The sequence below is a fragment of the Tiliqua scincoides genome, chromosome 1 (genome assembly GCF_035046505.1).
Source record: "Tiliqua scincoides isolate rTilSci1 chromosome 1, rTilSci1.hap2, whole genome shotgun sequence".
Taxonomy (NCBI): Eukaryota; Metazoa; Chordata; class Lepidosauria; order Squamata; family Scincidae; genus Tiliqua; species Tiliqua scincoides.
The window spans coordinates 64,862,417-64,881,950 of NC_089821.1; the positions used below are offsets into that span (position 1 = coordinate 64,862,417).

Consider the following 19,534-nt stretch of genomic DNA (forward strand, 5'->3'; position numbering starts at 1 on the left):
CTCATGAGCCAGGTTTCATATCCAGTGACCCAGCTAGCAGATCTGAAGAGTTGATGCGTTTCAAATGTCTTAATCCTACCATGACGGTCACATTAGAGTTTGGTCTTGTCAACGCAGCCAACCGATATCTGACTGCTGAACCTTTCCGTTTCCAGGTGTCAGCCACAGGCAAGCAGCTGAAGCCCCGCCAGGTGTGGGTACTGCAGTTTGTGACCCCACAGGGAGCAGGGGCAGCTGGTCCAGGAGAATGGGGTTGCCAGAAACTCCACCTGATCAGTGCCCTAAAGCGCTACTTGGCAGCTGACTGTAATGGCAAAGTCACCTGTGACCAGGATAAACCAGGGCCTCAGACAGTCTTTCTGCTACATCAGTACCTGGATGGCAAGGTCAGTCATGCAGGCAAATGCACAGTTGTTTTTCTAACTATATAACTGAAGCCTAGTTATTTCTAGTATATTAACCTGCAATTCTGCAGAAAAAGGGTGGATGGAGGTGGCAGGGTAGGATTGTTGACTGCTAGAATCGTTCCATGTTCTCTGAAATGTAGATCTCTCTTTATGAGAAATTACAGTGCTTTGGATGAAGCGTAACAGGATGAAGGCTGCAGGGTCCCAGGAGGCAGGTATTTTCTTATACTACTTAGCTAGTAGTATCTGGATTCTAGGATCATGTCCACATAGCAGCTTTGAAAGCATCCCATTCCCATATCACAATGTGCACCGGGGAGAGTGTAAAGTGTGTCTCAGGGTTAGGCAGGTACTGATTCTCTTTAAAGGGAACACCCTTGAAAAGCAAGCTGTAGCATGGACTGTTAATTGTATTAGTCTGTAGGTCAACCACCATGGGCTGATACGGAGCTGATGTGCTGAAAAGAGCACATGAAAAGAGAGGTGCCTTGACATGCTCTAGGATAGTATTCTAGCCATTCTTTTTTGTGGAAGCACTGAATTGAGTGAGGCATGATGGAGAAGATGTAGGCATCGCTTCCTAGTGAAATTGTGAGAGAAAACAAATTGTTACCTTTGCTGTTCTGGCACCTTCATTTGCATCAAGAATGTTCCTTTATTTCCTACCTCGGGTAATAAAGCTGACGAGATGCTCTTCCCTCCCACAGGTGTCTTTTCAGAACGAACAGTCCAAGCGCTTCCTGGGTGGGGCAGAGGAGAATGTCACTTGTTTTGCCCAGTGTGCCTCAGAAACGGAGAAATGGACCTTACATTTGGCAGTGCACCCCAATGTCGCCATGTACAGCCCCAACAGGAAGCGCTATGTGCGCTGTGACGAGAAAGCTGGGTTGCTGCGCTGTGATCGTGATATGCCCTGGGGAGCTGAATCAGTCATCACTCTCTACTATGATTTCTTAGGTGGGTAGAGGCATTTTCCCACTTTAGTCTTTTCCCCCTTGCAGTGTGTTTTGGCCTCAAACAAAAGCATCACACTTGTATCATTTAAAAAACACACACACCAACTATGAGGTGACTCTCAACACCTGGCAATTAAGCAGCAGATAGGAGAAGGAGAAGAACCAGATCATTCCTGGTTTCTTTCCAACTTAAATCCCTTTAGCCAACCAATAGCCCAATTAGAGCTCACAATAAAGTAGGCAAGGCAATCTCTCAAGAGCAGGGCATAACCCTGAATATCGAGACAAAACTCATTAAGTCAGTGGTTCCCAAACTGTGGGTCGTGACCCGATATTTGGTGGGTTGTGAAACTTACAAGCTGATAGCTGATAAGGAAAATATATTGAGTCCTATGGAAACTGAAATTGAGCAGCATGTGCACATTTACTCACAAGCAGGCAAGTGTTTTTCATCTGCTTTGAAGGGCAGGCTGAGGGGAATGCAATGCTACCAGAATAGTCCCAATCCAATGAATGCAGGCCCCAACAAACTCTCAAGAAGGAAGCCCTTCTTTCCAAGCTGACAAGGAAAATGTATTGAGCCTTAAGGAAGGTGAAACGGAGCAGTACATGTACATTCATGAGTAGAGGACTGTGCTATGGCTGTTATCAAAGGCTCCAATCAGACGAATGTGGGGCTCAACAAACACTCCAGAAGGTGGTCCCTCACCATAGCAAAAAGGATAAAGACAGAGGCCTGAGCAGCTGGAAAAATTAAACTTTTTTTTAAAGTCTTGTAAAGTTAGGTGGGTCCTGACAGACTGTTGTTCTAAAACAGGGGTGGTCAAACCCCGGCCCAAGGGCCGGATCTGGAATTTGGCAAAATCCTTCACTCCCATGACCAGCACTCACAGTTCTGGAGCACCGCAGCTCTTCTTGTCCCTAGATAGGGTTGGTGGAACGCTCTGGCCAGTCGCATCTTTGCAAAAATCAGTGCACTGTCCACTGGGGCATTGCACCATAGATGCAACTGGCCAGAGTGTCACATCTTCCCGATCTGGGGACAAGAAGACCTGCAGTGCTCCAGAACTGTTAGTGCTGGTTGTGCCGGGAAACGCATTCCTGTTGTGTAGCAGGTTCAAGTTTGAGCACCCCAATCTAAAAATTGGGTCCCTGTGCTATATAGTTTGGGAACCACTGCATTAAATTGAACAGTGTTGGTTTAAAATGAAAAGAAAATTCAGCAGAAATAACATAAAGGCCTTAATTCAGACAAAGTTAGTCATGAGTCATGACTTAAGTTCAAGAGAAAGCAATGAGGCTTGTGTTGAATTGGGACTGGTATCTAGTACAGCCATACAGTTAATCTGTAGTCTGTCAGAATGGAACAGTTGCTGATAAACATATATGCACAGACTTTGCATCAAATATGCATCCTCCTTGCTTTTGTCCTGGCTGTGTGACACACAGGCTGCTGTTGGGGCATGCTTTGCAGAACTGCACCTGTGGGAGATACTGTCTGAAAGTGCTGTTGTTGCTCTTAGTAGCACACAAGGGCATGGATTCTGTTGTCCTTTGGTCACCAACATCCTATTTATTCAGGCGTTTCTTTAGCAATACCTGATAAAATCCAGAACCCCACAAAAATGCAACCCTACATGACTATGATCAAGGTGGGTACATTTGCATGTGATTGTCCAATGAGTGCCCTTGACATTAAGAAGACAAAACTCTCTGTCCCCCAGTTTGCACACTGCTTTGGAATTTGGTTAGTTTTATTTGTAAAGTTTGGTAGAAAGGGTAAACACTTAAGCCCCCCTCCCATGATAAGTAATCTTCTGCAAAGAAACCAAGACTGCAAGCCTGCATAAATAGGCTTTTCCTTTGCTGCAAGGCTATCCCCCTACCCATTATAACAACACTACTACTTCAGAATCAGGACTGTCACTGCACTATTAAGAAAGTTGCTCCTGTTGCCCTAAAAGCCCTTGGCTCTTTCATTCTCAAATTATACAGCAAGGAATCCCTAGAGAGGTGCTCCTTTATCCTACTGGTGATGGCTTGTGTGTAGTTTATGGGTGGGTAAGAACTGCCCTCTGTTGCTCTTATATTGCCTGTGGATGGAGCAATGCTGCATGCCCAGTGAACTGCATGCACACACAGCTGTGCACAAGGTTCTCCAGATGCTCACAGATGGATAAAGTTGAGCAGGAGGATGGAAGGACTCTTGAATTCCAAACATATTGATCAGCACTGATTTTACATGTCTTCCTCTGGGCAGATATTTAGTCAGCAATCCAAGTACCTCCTTGAAAGAATTCCTCTGGTTTTTTTGATGTGTGGAAAAAGTTAAGCTTGGGTCATTTGCATCTTGTCAATAGGTCTGAAGCCCGAGACAAATTCTGGTGCCAGAACGCCATTTTTCGATTCCCCACTCGTATCAGGTGAATTCAAATTCTGTTTACCCAGGAAGTCACTGTGGATGACACAAATTTTGATTTCCTTAACAGCGTTTATCTACAGGTGGAGCCTATTTATCTGCGGATTTTTTATCCACAGATTTGGCTCAACACAGGTCCCCCGGACCTGCATTGAGCCAGACTCAGCTCTACCTAAGCCTTCCAAAGGGGACTGGAGCTGTGCTGCAGTCCCCTCCAGAGGGATTCCTGAAGCCCGCAGAGGCATTGCGCATCTACCTGTTGTCTCTGAGGGCTTCAGAATGGCCCAGAGAGGTGAAAAAAAACCACTTATGGTTTCCCGAAGGAAAACCATATTAGGTTTTGCCATATTAGGCATATTTTGCCCTATTAGGCATTCTGAGGCCCGGGGAAGTCCCTGGAGGGTTATTTTTGCCTCTCTGGGCCATTCTGAAGCTTGCAGAGGCAACAGGCAGATGCTGCCTCTGCAAGCTTTCCAGAGGGTACGGGGGCACAGCTCTGGTCCCCTTCGGAGGGGGAAAGGGGTCAAAAATCGCAAATTTGATTAGCCACAATTTTCGGTATCAGCGAGGGGTTCGAGAATGGATCCCCCCGTGGATACGGAGGCTCCACCTGTACTTGGATAACTATTAGAACTACTACTTATTACAGTATGCAGAACGTTCAGATGAAACTCAAGTCAAATGCTAGCATACGCACCCCAGTACAGCAAAAGGGAATGTGTGTGGAGGTGTCTTCTGTTCACAAGTCCCTTGCCGTGTTGGGAACTGTGTACACAAGCTGAACATAGGTATACTTCTGCATTCTTCTGCATGTTAGGTGTGAGCATCCAATTCCTGTTTATGTTACATGCAAATTGTAGGTAGAGGTGCATTTTCCTTCCTTGTTCAGTGTGAATGAGAACATACCTCTTCAAAAGTGTTTCTTGTTCTGCCCAACTATGGTGTGCAGGTACACCCAGAATCCACATGTGCAAATCACCAAAATAACAATGGTAGAACAATGGCTGTACAAAAAAATAAGATATGTGAGAGCACCAAAGTGCTGCAAAATAAAGACCATTTCAAAATTGATCCTCAAGTAACATATTTAAACAAAAAGACAGATCTGTTAACACAAGTTCTTGAAGGATAAATAGAGACTGAGTGAGGGAAATATAGTGGAAAAAGTTACAGGTAGATGCTAGAAAGTATCTAGGTGTGTATTAATGCTGAATGCATGTGAAACAATCTTTGTTCTTCATGCTTCTCTGTCGGTACGGTATTCATTTGGAGACTGTTGTCCAAGAGTGAACACCAAACCCTGTCTTTCCTTTCATATTGCCTCTCCTGCCTTTGTCTCTAGGGAAGAAGTATGGACTGAGGAATGGGGGTGGCAAAATGTTGGCTTCCAATGGCTCATTAGTTTCGGATGTTACTCCACAAACACTGTATTCCCTGGAGGTGAGCAATGGCTTGGTGGCCTTCCGAGATGAGGAAGGAAAGTACCTGACTGGGCGAGAAGGTGGTGTGAGAGCTATAAAGATGGACAAACCTGGACGGGATGAACTATTTACTATGGAACCCAGCCCTGCTCAAGTTTCAATGCGCTCCTTGTCTACAAGCAAGTTCATCTGCTGCAGGCCAGGTGAGACAGGGAAAGGCAGCCTTATCTATATATTGCATTACAGTTGTGATATAGAAGCATTTGACTTGCTGATCTAGTGTGATGGGGCGGAATTCCACCTGCTCAGCTAACAAGAAATATTTGTAGTCCAGTCCAGAGGTCAACTTCGTTGGGATTCAACTTCATAGAGCCTTTAAGGACAGTAATACCTTTTGGAGCAGGCTAAGCGCTTGGAAGAAGATCCTAGAAAGTTGGGAAGCTAACAATTGACAGCTCAGTGACAAACTGACTGAAGGGAGGGTGAAAAGACAGCAACAGTCTGAGATGCTGGAATTCAGGGAAAGGCAGGTGAAGGAGACTGAGGAAAAGGACAGGGGGATAGAAAAAGGAAGAAGAGGCAGTCTTTTGAAGACTTGCAGCACTGAACAGGGGGAAGAGGAAGAATGCTAGGGCCATTGACCAACAGACAAGGGGGTAACGGAAGTGGGACAAAGGAGGTAGTAGCCAAAAAAAACATAGACTTGAGGAGACAATGGGTGGTGTGGAAATGGAGTTGAAGGTAGAGCTAAGGGGAAATCCCACTTAAATTCTAAGACATGTGATAGCACCCTTCACGCTACCTTTCTAAGTGTAAGAATAAGTGAATGGAATCAGAAAAAGTCATGCCGGTTGCAGCTTCTGCTGTATGTAGTATATTGAAGTATATGGAAGAGGTGGAGTTTATCAGCATTGATCTAATGAGCCAATACTTGGCTTCAGACTTTGTTGTGTATTATCCTAACAACTCTGTAAGGTTGGTTGTGATTTGAGCAACATGTGAAGATCTCCCATATCCAAACCTTGTATTCTGCCTACTTTGTCCATACTGGCTGCAGTGTATGCTGCAAACTGCAAATCAAGAGGACTGAGCCTGAGAGTGAATCCTGATCTGAATAGCAAGCTTGAACCCAAGCTGCCACCTAATATTTTATTCTTGTGAACCATACTGGCTCTAATGGGAGTGTCAAAGTGGTAGGGTCATTGGATCCTCCTTGGGATGTTAAGAACATGTAGATGCTACAGACTTCACTCTCACAGAGTATCCGTCACTTGCGGTAGGCCTGACCTCAGCCAGCAATGACATGTGCAACAGTTTTGAGCTGGGATGCTTCATTTTCTGGGCCTGAGCTCCACCATGATCCTTCTGCTGCTGTGTTCTTCAGGTGCTGACCTCTATGCCAATGCCATGGCTGTAGGGAACACAGAGATCTTCCAGCTGCTGTTTGATGACAATACAAAGAAGGTCTGCTTCCGTGGCTACTGTGGCACATATATGTCCTTGGTAAGTCTCCCTGCATGCTGAGAGAAACGGCATAGCTCAGGCAGGACTTGTTATCTCCCAACCAAGTACAGTGTTTATTAGTACATAAGGGCAGGTATCACCCAGGACTGAGGTTATATATACACAATCATCTCATTAAGTTATCAGCACTCCTTTTTTCATTGTTGGCTCTTCAAAAGTCTCCACAAGTTTTTCTGTTGGTTTCATCTGGACTGTTCATGTGAATGCTGTAATACATCTGTGATAAGTGGAAGATTGCAGCTTTCTTGCATTTGGAATTTTTTTTAAATGTAAGCAAGAATGTGGTGAGCTTCAGTCTCAGTGGTTCACTATGTCGAGGCAACAGCTTGAATGTGTGTGTGTTTCTCAAACTGTGGGCCCAGGACTCACCTCTGGGTCTGTGACCAAATTTTTGATGGTTTGTGAAACTGACAGGACAGATTAGGCTAATGTGCATCAAGAGTTAAGCAAGGTTCTACTTGGAGGAGGGGCACTGCTGCCCAATCACCATTATAGCCACACACCTTGGCATTTAGAAATCAGGCAGCAGCCTATAGGGTCTTGAAAACAATGGTTCTCACACATTTAGCACCAGGACCCACTTTTTAGAATGAGAATCTCTCAGGACCCACTGGAAGTGATGTCATGACCAGAAGTGACATCAAGCAGGAAAATTCTTAACAATCTTAGTCTGCAATCTTACCCACACTTACCCAGGAGTAAGTCCCATTGACTATCATTGTTAAAAGAATATACGTAGTAGCTTGTTAAAAGTACAGGTCTGTAACATTTTCCCAAATGCAGTGACATCCCACAGTAGCATCAAGTCTAATGTATTAAAAATAAAATATTGAAATGGAGACTTACCTGAAATTGGCTCGTGACCCACCTAATGGATCCTGACCCAGCATTTGAGAAACACTGCTCTAAAAAGTTTGAGAACCACTAGTATATAGTCTTGTTCCAAGAGTGTTTATATTCATGGTAATGTTAGTAAGATTCTCTCTCCACTTTCCAAGAAAGGCTCTTATCTGCTGCAGGAAAAAGCATTGCTTCCTCTAGCAAGCAAAGCAGTGAATGCTATCACACACAATCCATATAGTGTGAGGAAAATGTGCTCCTGTGCACAAAATTGGTGTGAATAATGCAGAAGTAAAACATTAGTGATTCATGAACCCTTCAAAATTGCTAGCTCCTACTAAAATATGTTTGACTTGAAGACAGGTTTTTAGAGAGCTGACGATGTGATGATTGATCCATCATTGCTTCTGGACTTATCCCTCTATAGTCTCTGCACATGTTTTGTGGGATGTGCTAGTGTTTTAGTGTACAAAATGTGTTTGCTTCATCTATAATTTCTAGCCCAGTGGTTCTCAAACTTTTAGCACCAGGACCCACTTTTATAGAATGATAATCTGCCAATGAAACTGGAAGTGACATCATCAAGCAGAAAAATGTTAACAATCCCAGGTGGAAATCCTACCCACACTTACCCAGAAGTAAGTCCCATTGACTATCTTTGTTAAAAGCATACATAGTAGGGCACAATCCTAACCCCTTATGTCAGTGCTGAAAAGCACTGACATAAGGGCAGTGGAGCTCAGAGGTAAGGGAACAAACATTCCCTTACTTTGAGGAGGCCTCTGTGAGTGATACCCAACTGCAGGATGCAACACAGGTCCCATGGGCACCGCTATGCCAGTGCTGGAAAGCACTGACGTAAGGGGTTAGGATTGTGCCCGTAGCCTGTTAAATGTACAAATCTGTAACATTTCCCCAAATGCAATCACATACCATGATAGCATCAAGTCTAATATATTAAAAATAAAATATTGAAATGAATGGGGACCCACCTGAAATTGGCTCATGACCCACCTAGTGGCTCCCAACCCACAGTTTGAGAAACACTGCTCTAGTCAAAGAAATGACCTACTGCTTGACTAGCCAACTTGGCATTGGGACATTGTGTGTGTGTTCACTGAGAGGAGCAGTTGGCTGTTTTTGTTTGCTCTAGGAAGGCTTATGCAGTTAACATTTTTAAAAACCATTGCCTCATTCTGGGTAGATGAGAGTGTGAGCTTTGATGCTGTACCAAGTTTCTCACACAGAAAGATAATTGACTTCAGGATTAGGCTGCTGAAGGGGGCTAGCAGGTGTTTTCTACTAGATAAGGTAAGGTAGAATACAAAAAAAAGCCTTTCTAGCTAGTAATACTTTTCTGCTTGCAGGGTCCTAACGACTGCATTGTCAGCAGTAAACAACAAGACAAGAATGTTTGGTTTGACCTCCACTACCAGGAGCAGAAAGTGTCTCTGCACATAGGTGATAAACATCTGTCCATGCGGCCCAATGGACAACTCCTGGCTGTTCCTAAAGCAGCAGGTACAAGCTGGTAGAGAGCTTCTCTTACAGGCACAGGGCACCAGGGTAAACAAGTCAGAATTGCTAGGGTGGAGAAGAGACTGAACACTGTCAATTGTGAATGAACTATGGCTATAGGAAGTTGTGGGGTATGAAATAGTTTCCATAGGCTTTTCTCTCTTGCTTGACTTAATTGATCTAAGAGGAAACTAGGGTTCATTTACTGCAAAGTCACCCCCCTCATAAAGCCACAGTGAGAGGAATGCTTATACCACATCCTTTCCCTGTTGGGGCGTTTCAGAGACCTCTCTGGCCAAATAGTCACAAAATCCTGCCCTCAGAGGATGAAACAAGTATTATTTAAGTTTGTACTTCCCCTTTGAATAGGCTTTGGAGAAGCTACCATTGGTAAATATGCATGTTTAATTTTGCCAGCAGAAATAGGCACAACATAGTAAACCTCTATCCGTCTACAACAGGTGTGCCCAAACCCCGGCCCTGGGGCCACTTGCGGCCCTCGAGGCCTCTCAATGTGGCCCTCAGGGAGCCCCCAGTCTCCAATGAGCCTCTGGCCCTCTGGAGATTTGCTGGAGTTCCACAGTTGAAGGGTAGCTACCATGACCATCTCTCTAGTTGCTTCCCACCCACCGCAGGTCTCATGAATGGTGACTTAAGATGATACAGTTGACAAAACAAAGGGAGAAGAGACAATTTCATATACAAGTTGCCCACATTCTTAAAGACTTTCTGGATCAAAATGAACACCATGAATTATGCCTGGGAGGCCATAAGAAGCCACTGTAAATTTTGGGCCATTGGTGTAAGTATATTCCCAGTGACTGGTTTTAGTCTGATACACACCCTGGTTTTACACTGTGGGATAATTTTATCCATTTTCCAAATGGGAGACCTCTTACACTTCCGTACATAAATCTCTCTATCCTGTTGGCACAAAAGGATAAGATGGTCGTGGAAATCTGGGTCAGCTCTCCTCTGCCCTCTCGGGAGGGAGTAGACCTGGGTGAACAGAGGTATTTCTTTTCCATCTATAGGTAAGAGTGAAGACTTCCTATTGGTGCTGGTGAATCGGCCACTGCTGGTCCTGCACAGCGAGGCTGGCTATGTGGGTCAAGGCTGTGACATGAGACATCTAGAAGGAAACTGTGTCAGCTATGTTGCCAGCAGCCTGTCACTCACAGAAGAAGGTTACTACAATTTCCTAATTGGTCAGTATATTCTCTGGCTCTTGGGGGGTATGAGGTTAAGAGTATTCTAGACTGACCAAAGTATCCCTTGCAAAAGGGAAGGGATCTCTGGATTATCTGTATGATGAGACAGCCTCATAAACATGGTGAGATAATCAGTGGCAGAGGATGCTTTATATAAAAAAAAAAAACTACCCACAATAACAGGCTGGTTAATAGCACTAACTGAGAATATCCTATCTACCATCTTCTCCTTCGGTCAGGTTTCAGTAGCAACTCTTTGTATCCTTTGTCCAGCCCCATGGCATATGGGCACAAGGCTCTAATCTCCTGGGACAAAGTTAAACTATGATCCCTTAAGGCTGCTAAGAAAATTCCACAGTTAGAGAAAAAGAGGGCAGGTCCTCTCATGGATTAGGAACTGGTTGAGGACTAGGAAACAGAGTAGGGATTAATGGGCAATATTTACATTGGAGAGAGGTGAAAAGCGGTGTGCCCCAAGGATCCATTGCTTTACAACTTGTTCATAAATGACCTGGAGGCAGGGATAAGCCATTAGGTGGCCAAGTTAGCAGAAGACACTAAACTTTTCTGGGTGGTGAAGAGCAGAAGGGATTTGAAGAGCACCAAAAGGATCTCTCCAAATTGGGAGAATGGGCAGCAATACAGCAGATGTGTTTCAATGCAATTAAGTGTAATGCACATTTAAACAAAAATCAAAATTTCATATATAGGCTAATGGGTTCTGAGCTGTCTGTGATAGATCAGGAGTGAGATCTTGAGGTGCTGGTGGACAGATCAATGAAAGTGTCAACCCAATGTGCAGTGGTAAAGGCAGCTAATTTCATGGTTGGGACAATTTAAAAAAAAACTGAGAATAAAATGGCCTATATTATGTCATTGTACAAATCTGTGTTAAGGCTGCACCTGGAGTATTGTGTACAGTTCTGGTCACCACATCTTAAAAAGGTTATAGTGGAAATAGAAAAGGTGCAAAAGAGAGCAACCAAAGTGATTATTGGGTTGGGGCACCTCCTTTATGATGTGTTTGGGGCTCTTCAGTATAGAAAAGATGCCTGACATGATTGAGATGTTCAAAATTATGAAGGGAATGGGTAGAGTGGATAGAGAGATGCTCTTTTCCCTCTCACACAACACCAGAACCAGGGGACTAAAATTGAGTGTTCGGAGAGTTAGAACAGGAAAAAGAAAATATCTCTTTCCCCAGCTTATGATTAGTCTGTGGAACTCCTTACCACAGGATGCAGTTATGGCATCTGCCCTAGATGTCTTTTAAAAGGGATTGGACAAATTTTTAGAAGAAAAGTCCATCACAGGTTACAAGCTGTGATGGATATGTGCAACCTCCTGGTTTTAGAAGTAGATTACCTCAAATTGCCAGGTGCAAGGGGTGGCAACAGAATGCAGTTGTCTTGTGTGCTTCCTGAGACATCTGGTGGTCCACTGTGAGTTGCCAGTTATGCCTTTAAATGTCCCTGACTCACACATATTCTTCTAACATTTTCACTTAACTTGTAGGTGGAAACTACTGGGGCCTGGATAAAGATGGGCAAATAGTGGTATCTGATCATCCCAGCAATTTCACCATCCAGTTTGCATCCTCCAGCGGTCTCATCATCAAAGCGTCCAACAATAAGTTTATTGTGGCTGACCCAGGAGGCAGATTATGGACTGGAGCTTCAGCCCCATCTAATGCAACAGTGTTTCATTACTGAGGATGTATCTTGACATCCACACTAATAAATCTGTGTTGGGTGAGCTCCTATGTCTGATCTCTTGGAAATTATCCTCTTCCTTAGGATGCTGCACAAACTTCTTGTAGCCCCTGGAGCCACAGACTATGTGGTTTCTCACCTAAAGCTGCTGTTGAATCACAGGGAGTAGGAATACAGAAAGAACAAACAGAATCTAGAATATGAGAGAAAGTGGGGCTAATCTTAACCCAAACCCTTTCCTCTGAACTTGATTACAAAAACACTCTTTGCTAAATGCTTCATGCAGTTAGATGACTGGAAAAGGCCTAATTCTGGCCTAGAACAGGTATCTCTTTTCTGAGGCCAGATGGGGCAGGCAGTCTCAGCAGTTCAGCCTTCTGGTAAGCACTACTATAGATACATGTGTAGTTAAAAGCTTCCCATGGCTACAAGTAGTTGAAAAATAAATATTTATTCCAAGGGTGCAGTAGAAAACTCAGTGCCACAAATCACTAATACACAATATAACAACACTGATTTGGGGAAAGGGGCATGAAGCCCACTCTCTTTATCCCTCACCCCTTTCAGGGGTAGGGCACAGGAGGTAACAAGTAACTGGGTAGAAATGCCCCAGTGAAAATCACTGCATGCATGCTAAAGACATTGAGTCCATTTCAGAATGTACCACACTGAAAAATTCAAGGGACACAGCAGCTACAGGCAAACTCTACAGGATACGAGAAGTTTCCTAGTCTCTTGACTTGTAAGAGTCAGTATTCCAGGCTGTAAAAGTCATATGATTCAATCATCTTCCAGAAGGAATGCATAGGGGACGCTGAGAGTGTGGTAAGTGTTTGGGCCTGTGGTCTCATGAAAACCATGCTGCTAGCTCCCTTCTGAATGTATCTGAAACAGACATGTGGTTCAGTTTCCTTCCAGCCAGCTCAAGGAACTGGACCTCAAATTCATCTTGGCCCCCCAGCTAAAACAAATGGAAGGTTCATGCAGCCTCTCTCTTTGGAGAGCGCACAGTTCCATGCAGTATAGTCCAGGTAGCTTCTCAATTCAGTAGGAGTCCAAACTGCAGCAAATAAAGAGCATAAGATAAGGATATTAGCAATGGTTGGCAACTCCAAATAATTCTGCTTCTTTTCCTAAGATAGACAAGAATAGACAGAAGTTCTGTTCTACTGATCCTCTGTACAGGGAGAAAGCTGTACCTCAGTGGTACAAGTGCCTCTCATAGCTTCAGGGGTTCCATTCCACCCCCCAACCCATTACCATACCTTTGTTTTTGTTTAGTACCACTGGAAGCAGGGTGTTTCTTGCTTTAACAAAGGAACAGTCTTGCTTCACTGGAGAACATGACTGCAGGTAACCAGCTGGACACTACAATTAGGAGACTAACTGAACAGCAAGGAGGGCAGTTCCTGCTAATGTTCAGTTAGTCTCCCTCTAGTGTGCAGTTAGTTGCCTGCATTCACATTCTTCAGTGAAGCAAGCAACACCAGTGGTAGTAAAAACAAAAGTATGGTAAGGGTTTGGAGGGGGGCAGCCTCAAGCTGTGGATAACTGAATCTGTGAGTACCAGATCCATGGATACGTGGGGATGGGGGCATGTTATACATGCTATGTATGCAGTAGGTCCTGGCCTTCATTCCTACATTTCCAAATGGGGCATAGAGAAAAATCTTGTCTAGAGAGCTGCTACCAGTCTAAGGCAGCTTCCTATGACTGAGGAAATGAGATTATTTAATGAATTTTTATCCCACCTTTCTACCACCCAATGGGGAACCCAAGGCAGCTTACAACATAAAAAAATATACAATATGACAAGTCACCAGATGACAGACAGGCATGAAGATACCATTTTGTGAACAAGAGGAAACTGCAGCCCCAAATGGTGGTTAGGAAGTTAGGAATAATTCTCAGATACAACACTGTTTCCCATTAACAACTATTTTCCCTCATCCTTTTTCTGTTGCCAATCAAATAGCCCACTCTTATTCCTTAGTCATTTCCTCTTATTTTGACCACCCCCAATTTTTCAACTCAGCTCTTTCAAGAAGATGCATTGCATCTCTCAGAGCTTGAGAGTGGGAAGTACAACTATTCCCCATAGTTTTCAGAACCATGATGGAAGAAAGATGGCTGTTGCCAGTGTCATTAAAAATATCCAATGCACAGAAATAAAATCTCTTCCCAGAATTCCAAAAAGACATGCAAGGAAAATACCTGGAGAAGGCGGCCAGGGTGAGAATACCCAGCAACAGCTCAACCCCATAGAAGAGAAGTAGGATGGCATTGAGGATGGCCTCCAGCCGCAGGGCATAGGTCTGCAGTAACAGATAGTAGGCTGCCATCACCGCTGCTGGAAACGTTAGTGCCAGGCTGATTGAAAGTGGCACTTTCCGTTGACAGAGATTCCCTTTTGAGCCTGCAATACACACAGCAATAAGCAAGGGGGGGCCTTCTGTATAAAGGCCACAAACTTGGGGTGGTGGTCTGACAACAGGATCATAAAGTGTTCTGCTTCTTACAAACAAAACAGATTTCACTTTCCTAACCCACTTCACCTAGAGTTGTCCTGGTTCCAACCCTGTCTAAAATGGGACACAAGGGAATCAGGCAGGGTATACAATACAAAGCTGCCCCCCATTTGTGCATACACTCCCCTTCAGTTATATTTCATCTGGAGACACCTGTTCCAGTTGAATAGGAATAGAAAGGCTGATGGAATGGTAGAGCTATAAGTGGCAATCATACTTACATGCTCCAATACCCACCAATACATTGCTATGGGAGATGCAGAATGTATCTGATTATTGTTTGATGATCTACATCAGGGGTGTCCAAACCTTTTAGCAGGAGGGCCACATCATCTCTCTGAGACTGTCAGTGGCCAGGGAAAAAATTAATTTACATTTCAATTTTGAATAAATTTAAATGAATATATTAGAGATGGAATTTATATGAATGAATGAAGGTCTTGCAATAGTTCAAGGCCTATAAAAGGCCTTGCAGAAAGCAAGGCCGGCCTTTCCATCATTGCTGCTGCTGCATCACAGATGTGAAACAGCAAGCAGTGGAGGGAGCCTTCATCGCACAGCTCATGCAGGAGGTAGAACAGTTGCCCTCACACTGAGAGCATTTGCCTTGTGCCAGCACAGGCTCCAGCAAGTCTCTGGAGGGTCAGAGGCTCACTGGAGACTGGGAGCTCCCTAAGGGCTGCAACTGGCCCCCGGGCTGGGGTTTGGGCACCCCTGATCTACATAAAAAGTGAATGTCGCTTACAGTTCAAGTGCCATCAAAGATACTCACACCAAAGTGATGAATGAATGTGGTGATTCATTCATATGAATTATCATATTCTTGTTTTAAATACTCACCAAAAAATATCCTGGTGACTTCAATCCCAAGGTAAAGAAAAAGCATAACCAGGTCCAAAACCAGATTGGCAGAAGGATATGGCAACAGCAGTCCTAGGGGATACACAAATGGCTACATAGGACAACTGAAAAGTAAAACCACATGAATATTCCCACCAACTACATTCTTTGAAAAAGGGGAGTGCCTGACACTGACGAACAGCTTAACACATCGAAGACTTACTATAAATAATGGGAGAAAGATGATTCTGCAAAGGCCTTTAGTAGTCAGTGTTGTAAACTTAGGGGGGGTTTGGGGTGCTCAAAGTTCTTGGTTCTTGAATCCTAAAGCCCTCAAGGCCCCTCTGTTCACTAGTACTGCCACCACCCTGTATGTGCCAGTGCCTCAGTCCAGGGACACTGAGACCCTCTAGTCTTAATTCTATCCCTTGCAGGCACTGAGCTCTTTCTCCAATTAGAGCTTCAGTCCTCAAGTTACTAGACCTCAATGAGCACTTGGTAGCTTGCTGAATGGCTAAGCAGGATTCTGAACCTTTGTCCCCAACAGACAATGAAACAACTTAGTAAAATATATTTTAGTTTATTAGGTACATAAGGTTACAGTAAGGCAGCAAATGCTAGAGGCATAAACCTCTAGGAAACATATCAGCAATAAAATAATAAAGCTAGCTGGTTATCTCTATTAATCCCTTATCTCTCACCTGGGTCAGTTACTCTTGTAGGTCTTTTAGCTCCAGGATACCTATGAGGCCAGGTGCCCATGGTGGACAATGGAGCTCCAAGCGTGCAGGATGTTGCACCCAAGAAGTGCACCCTGTCCAAGAAGGAACACGCACACCCCTTGGGGAACTCATTATCATACTTTTTATGCTAATAGTGCTGAGGTGACTTGATACTTATTTAGACTGTCCAATCAGAAACTTTTGAGGACAGAACCTTCTTAAAGTTGGCCTGGTTCTTACCCCTCCCAACTGGAGATCCATAGCTGCATTCCATTCCGCTTGATCAGGCACCTCTCTGTCTACTAAGGTGTTAAACATTCCAATGGGTTGTAATTCTTGTTATCTGTCCAGTCTGGCCAGCAAAGGAGAGACAACAATCTTTTTGTTTATTTACTCACATTCTTGCAGCTAGGAACTGCTAGCAACTTCTCCGTTACTGACTTAGTTTGGTTCAGGCTTCTACTGCCAACCTAGGCCTAATATGTACATATTCATAACAGTCAGCAGCTAAGGGTGCAGTGAGACTGAAAATACATCATTCACCCTGTTCTACTTTTCACTTGCTTCAGTTGAGTCACAAGGTGAAGACCTAAAAAAAGAAAGCATGTCTGCAGCCCCAAACCCCAGTAATACTACCACCCCACCTCTTTTTCTTTCTACCACCAGCCCAGAACTGTAGCTAAGAAAAACTCACCTTTATAGATAAATATGAAGATCTCCAGCAAGAAATATGTGGCGTAATACCAGCCATTGAGGAACAGCAGAATCTCCAGAGGCGTTGAGGAGAGATGGCGATCTGGGGAATGCAACCAGATTGTGAATATGTGCTTTCTTTGGTTCACCCTCATCTTCAGTGTTAAATGATGGGGTTAATAAAATACACACATCCCTGACTCCAGCCAAATCATGCTCCCTGTAACTTTCTAAAAACAGTGGCTAGAAGCTAAAAAGCTTGGGGGTCACCACAAAAGGTAACAGGGCTGGGCTCCTGCTCCTTCTTCTATAATTCAAGCATAATTCATCTCTCAGAGAGGTGCCAATGCAGTGATTTTCAACCTTTTTCATCTCACGGCACACTGACAAGGTACTGTCAAGGCACACCATCAATTTTTTGACAACTGACAAGGCACACCATACTGTTGGTTGGGGGTTCACATCCTCCGATGGCTCTACTAATAAATGATTCTCCCCCAAGCTCCCGCGGCACACCTGCAGACCATTCACGGCACACCAGTGTGCCACGGCACAGTGGTTGAAAATGGCTGTGCTAATGAATAGGGAGTCACAATATCATACACTGAGAACCCCCGTGGCTTAAAACCAGATTCTATTCAGTTCTAAGCTGTAATGAAAAAGACTTGTAAAACAGGAAGGCCCCTTATACAGCTGGGTCCTTGGTATCCACTGATTTGACTCACCACTGATACTGAGGTCCACCTTTATATGCCTTGTAGCAAAGAAAAAGCATCAAAATCCAATTTCCTACCTTCACACTGTTAAATAATTATAATTTCATTCCATTTGATTCCATTATTCACCCCATCTAGTGGCTGAATGCGATATAGTGTCATACCAGTGATTTTCAACCTGTGAGCAGTGACACACTGGTGTGCCATGAATGGTCTGCAGGTGTACCATGGGAATTTGGGGGAGGGTCATTTATTCTTAGGGCCATTGTGGGATGTTAGCCCCCCACCAGTGGTATGGTGTGTCTTGTCAATTATCAAAAAGCTGATGGTATGCCTTGACAATTTTAGCACCTTGTCAGAGTGCCCTGAGATGAAAAAGGCTGAAAATCGCTGGTCTATACCAATGCATTCTGAGGCAACAACAGAGGAACAAGAAACATGGAAGTGGGTCTTTGAAGTTAATTGTTGACTGATTTGGTATCCATTTTTTTAAAAATCCACTAAGCATTCTGGAACGGAACCCTCAGTGGATAACGAGGCATGACCGGTAGTCATAAAAGCCAAGAGTCTCAGAGACCACAACAGTTGCATGAAACTTCTTCTCTGACTTTCTCCAGCCATGAGGTTGATGTGGCGGGGCAGGGCTAAGAATACACACTCTTCACGTGCTTACCCACTAGTGCAAATGGTGTCCTTCACTCCCATGCATAAAGCACCAGCGTTGCAAACCCATTATTTTTCCTCCGGTTTGCCTTCCTTATATTCGGGGAAGCACACAGAATTTGGGGTGTCCCTCCCCACCCTTTTTCACTGGACTCCACATGTACAAGTTCACACACTCAGATTCTACTACACTAACCTAGAACAGCGACAGCCTTCAGGTTTCAAGACCACCATCCATAGCAGCGCAGTTTCAAGACCCTCCATCCCACCACTAACAACCAGCTGAGAGGAAATCAAAATCCCACCTCCTGCCATTCTGACTGTGGCTTCAGGAAGAGGGCAAAAGTGGGGAAAGGGCGCTAGTCCTCGTGAAGTGGTCCATGTCCTTCAGCAGGGACGTGGGGAGGCAGGTGAGGCAGGGCCTCCCCACGGGAGTCCTTCGAAAAGCATTGCCGCTGCCAGAGGCACCCAAGCACCCACAACCTAACACTTTGTGGGTGGGTGATGGGTACTTGGGTGCCTCACACAGTGGTGCTGCTTTTTGAAGGACTCTGGTGGGGGGGCTCTGCCTCACCTGCCCCCTCACCCACTGCACATCCCTGCCCTTCAGTGGGGGCTAACAGCAAGAACCCATGCACGCCTACTCAGAAGTAAGTCTTACTCCCAGGAAAGTGCCTACAGGATGGCAGCCTGAGACAGGAGACCTGCTTCACCGACCACGCTCGGAGCTCGCCTCCCCCCCTCCCGAGCTTGGGCTGCGCGCGTGGCGCAAAGGGCGCGTCCACGCGGCAACCACCCCAGTCTGGAGGAGCGGCCTCTCCGGCAGGCAGGCAGGCCGGCCGCTTCCAACCCCGCTGCGGTCACGTGACCCCGCGCGGGCCAGAGCCGCCGGAGTGCGAGGGGGGGGCCTTGCAGCGCTCGGAACTCCCCTCGACTTACTTCGGGGCGCCATCTTCCGTCTCCATGGAAACCGCTACGCAGAGCGCTCGCTTCCGGCATTAGCGGCTCGCGAGACGGAAGCGAGGAAGGCCGCTCGCTCGGGAGCAATAAAGGGCCACGCCATCGCGCACGCGCCCCGGCCAGCCACTTCCGGTTCCCCGCGACGCTGCTGGGTGGCCGCCTGCTTGGCACCTCAGGGTGTGGGTGGGAGCGGTGGCGTAGCTGGAGGGAGCGGAGTAGCCAGTCCGGCGTGGAGCCTCAGCGTGGCGTGCAAGCGGCCCCTCCCTTCGGAGCCCTACGGCTGCGTTTTGCTCCCCCCGCCGGGAATGGCTCTGAAGGGAGGGGCCGCTTGCACGCCGCTCTGAGTGCTCCGCCCCCCTCCAGCTGCGCCACCGCTCCAGGCCCACCGTGGAGGGCGGGCAACC

General features: G+C 45.4%; 2 protein-coding genes across 3 annotated transcripts; one reads left to right on the forward strand and one right to left on the reverse strand.

Annotated features, from left to right (window-relative positions):
* The first annotated feature begins 80 nt into the window (after window positions 1-80).
* On the forward strand, window positions 81-12,008 carry LOC136636715 (fascin-like). The gene is made up of 7 exons (XM_066611938.1): window positions 81-386; window positions 1,115-1,364; window positions 5,125-5,406; window positions 6,588-6,706; window positions 8,935-9,088; window positions 10,120-10,293; window positions 11,812-12,008. The coding sequence occupies exons 1-7, from the start codon at window positions 81-83 to the stop codon at window positions 12,006-12,008; spliced, it is 1,482 nt and encodes a 493-aa protein (XP_066468035.1).
* A 432-nt stretch (window positions 12,009-12,440) lies between these two features.
* Window positions 12,441-19,201, reverse strand: TMEM216 (transmembrane protein 216). 2 transcript variants are annotated; one of them, XM_066638971.1, is made up of 5 exons: window positions 19,110-19,201; window positions 16,793-16,894; window positions 15,377-15,469; window positions 14,223-14,424; window positions 12,441-13,068 (listed from the first exon to the last, which is right to left on the reverse strand). In XM_066638971.1, the coding sequence occupies exons 1-5, from the start codon at window positions 19,120-19,122 to the stop codon at window positions 13,053-13,055; spliced, it is 426 nt and encodes a 141-aa protein (XP_066495068.1). In that variant the 5' UTR covers window positions 19,123-19,201; the 3' UTR covers window positions 12,441-13,052. The 2 variants fall into 2 exon arrangements, with proteins under 2 accessions (XP_066495068.1, XP_066495077.1); XM_066638980.1 differs by lacking the exon at window positions 19,110-19,201 and adding an exon at window positions 18,367-18,431.
* Between the last annotated feature and the right edge of the window lie 333 nt (window positions 19,202-19,534).

Coding starts and splice junctions, on each gene's coding strand:
- TMEM216 (XM_066638971.1), bottom strand. Junction 15,470..16,792: donor CTTCATATTTATCTATAAAG/GTGAGTTTTTCT, acceptor TGTATCCCCTAG/GACTGCTGTTGCCATATCCT. Junction 14,425..15,376: donor AGTCACCAGGATATTTTTTG/GTGAGTATTTAA, acceptor TGTGTATTGCAG/GCTCAAAAGGGAATCTCTGT.
- LOC136636715 (XM_066611938.1), top strand. CDS start 81: ATGACGGTCACATTAGAGTTTGGTCTTGTCAACGCAGCCAACCGATAT. Junction 387..1,114: donor ATCAGTACCTGGATGGCAAG/GTCAGTCATGCA, acceptor TCCCTCCCACAG/GTGTCTTTTCAGAACGAACA. Junction 1,365..5,124: donor TCTCTACTATGATTTCTTAG/GTGGGTAGAGGC, acceptor CTTTGTCTCTAG/GGAAGAAGTATGGACTGAGG.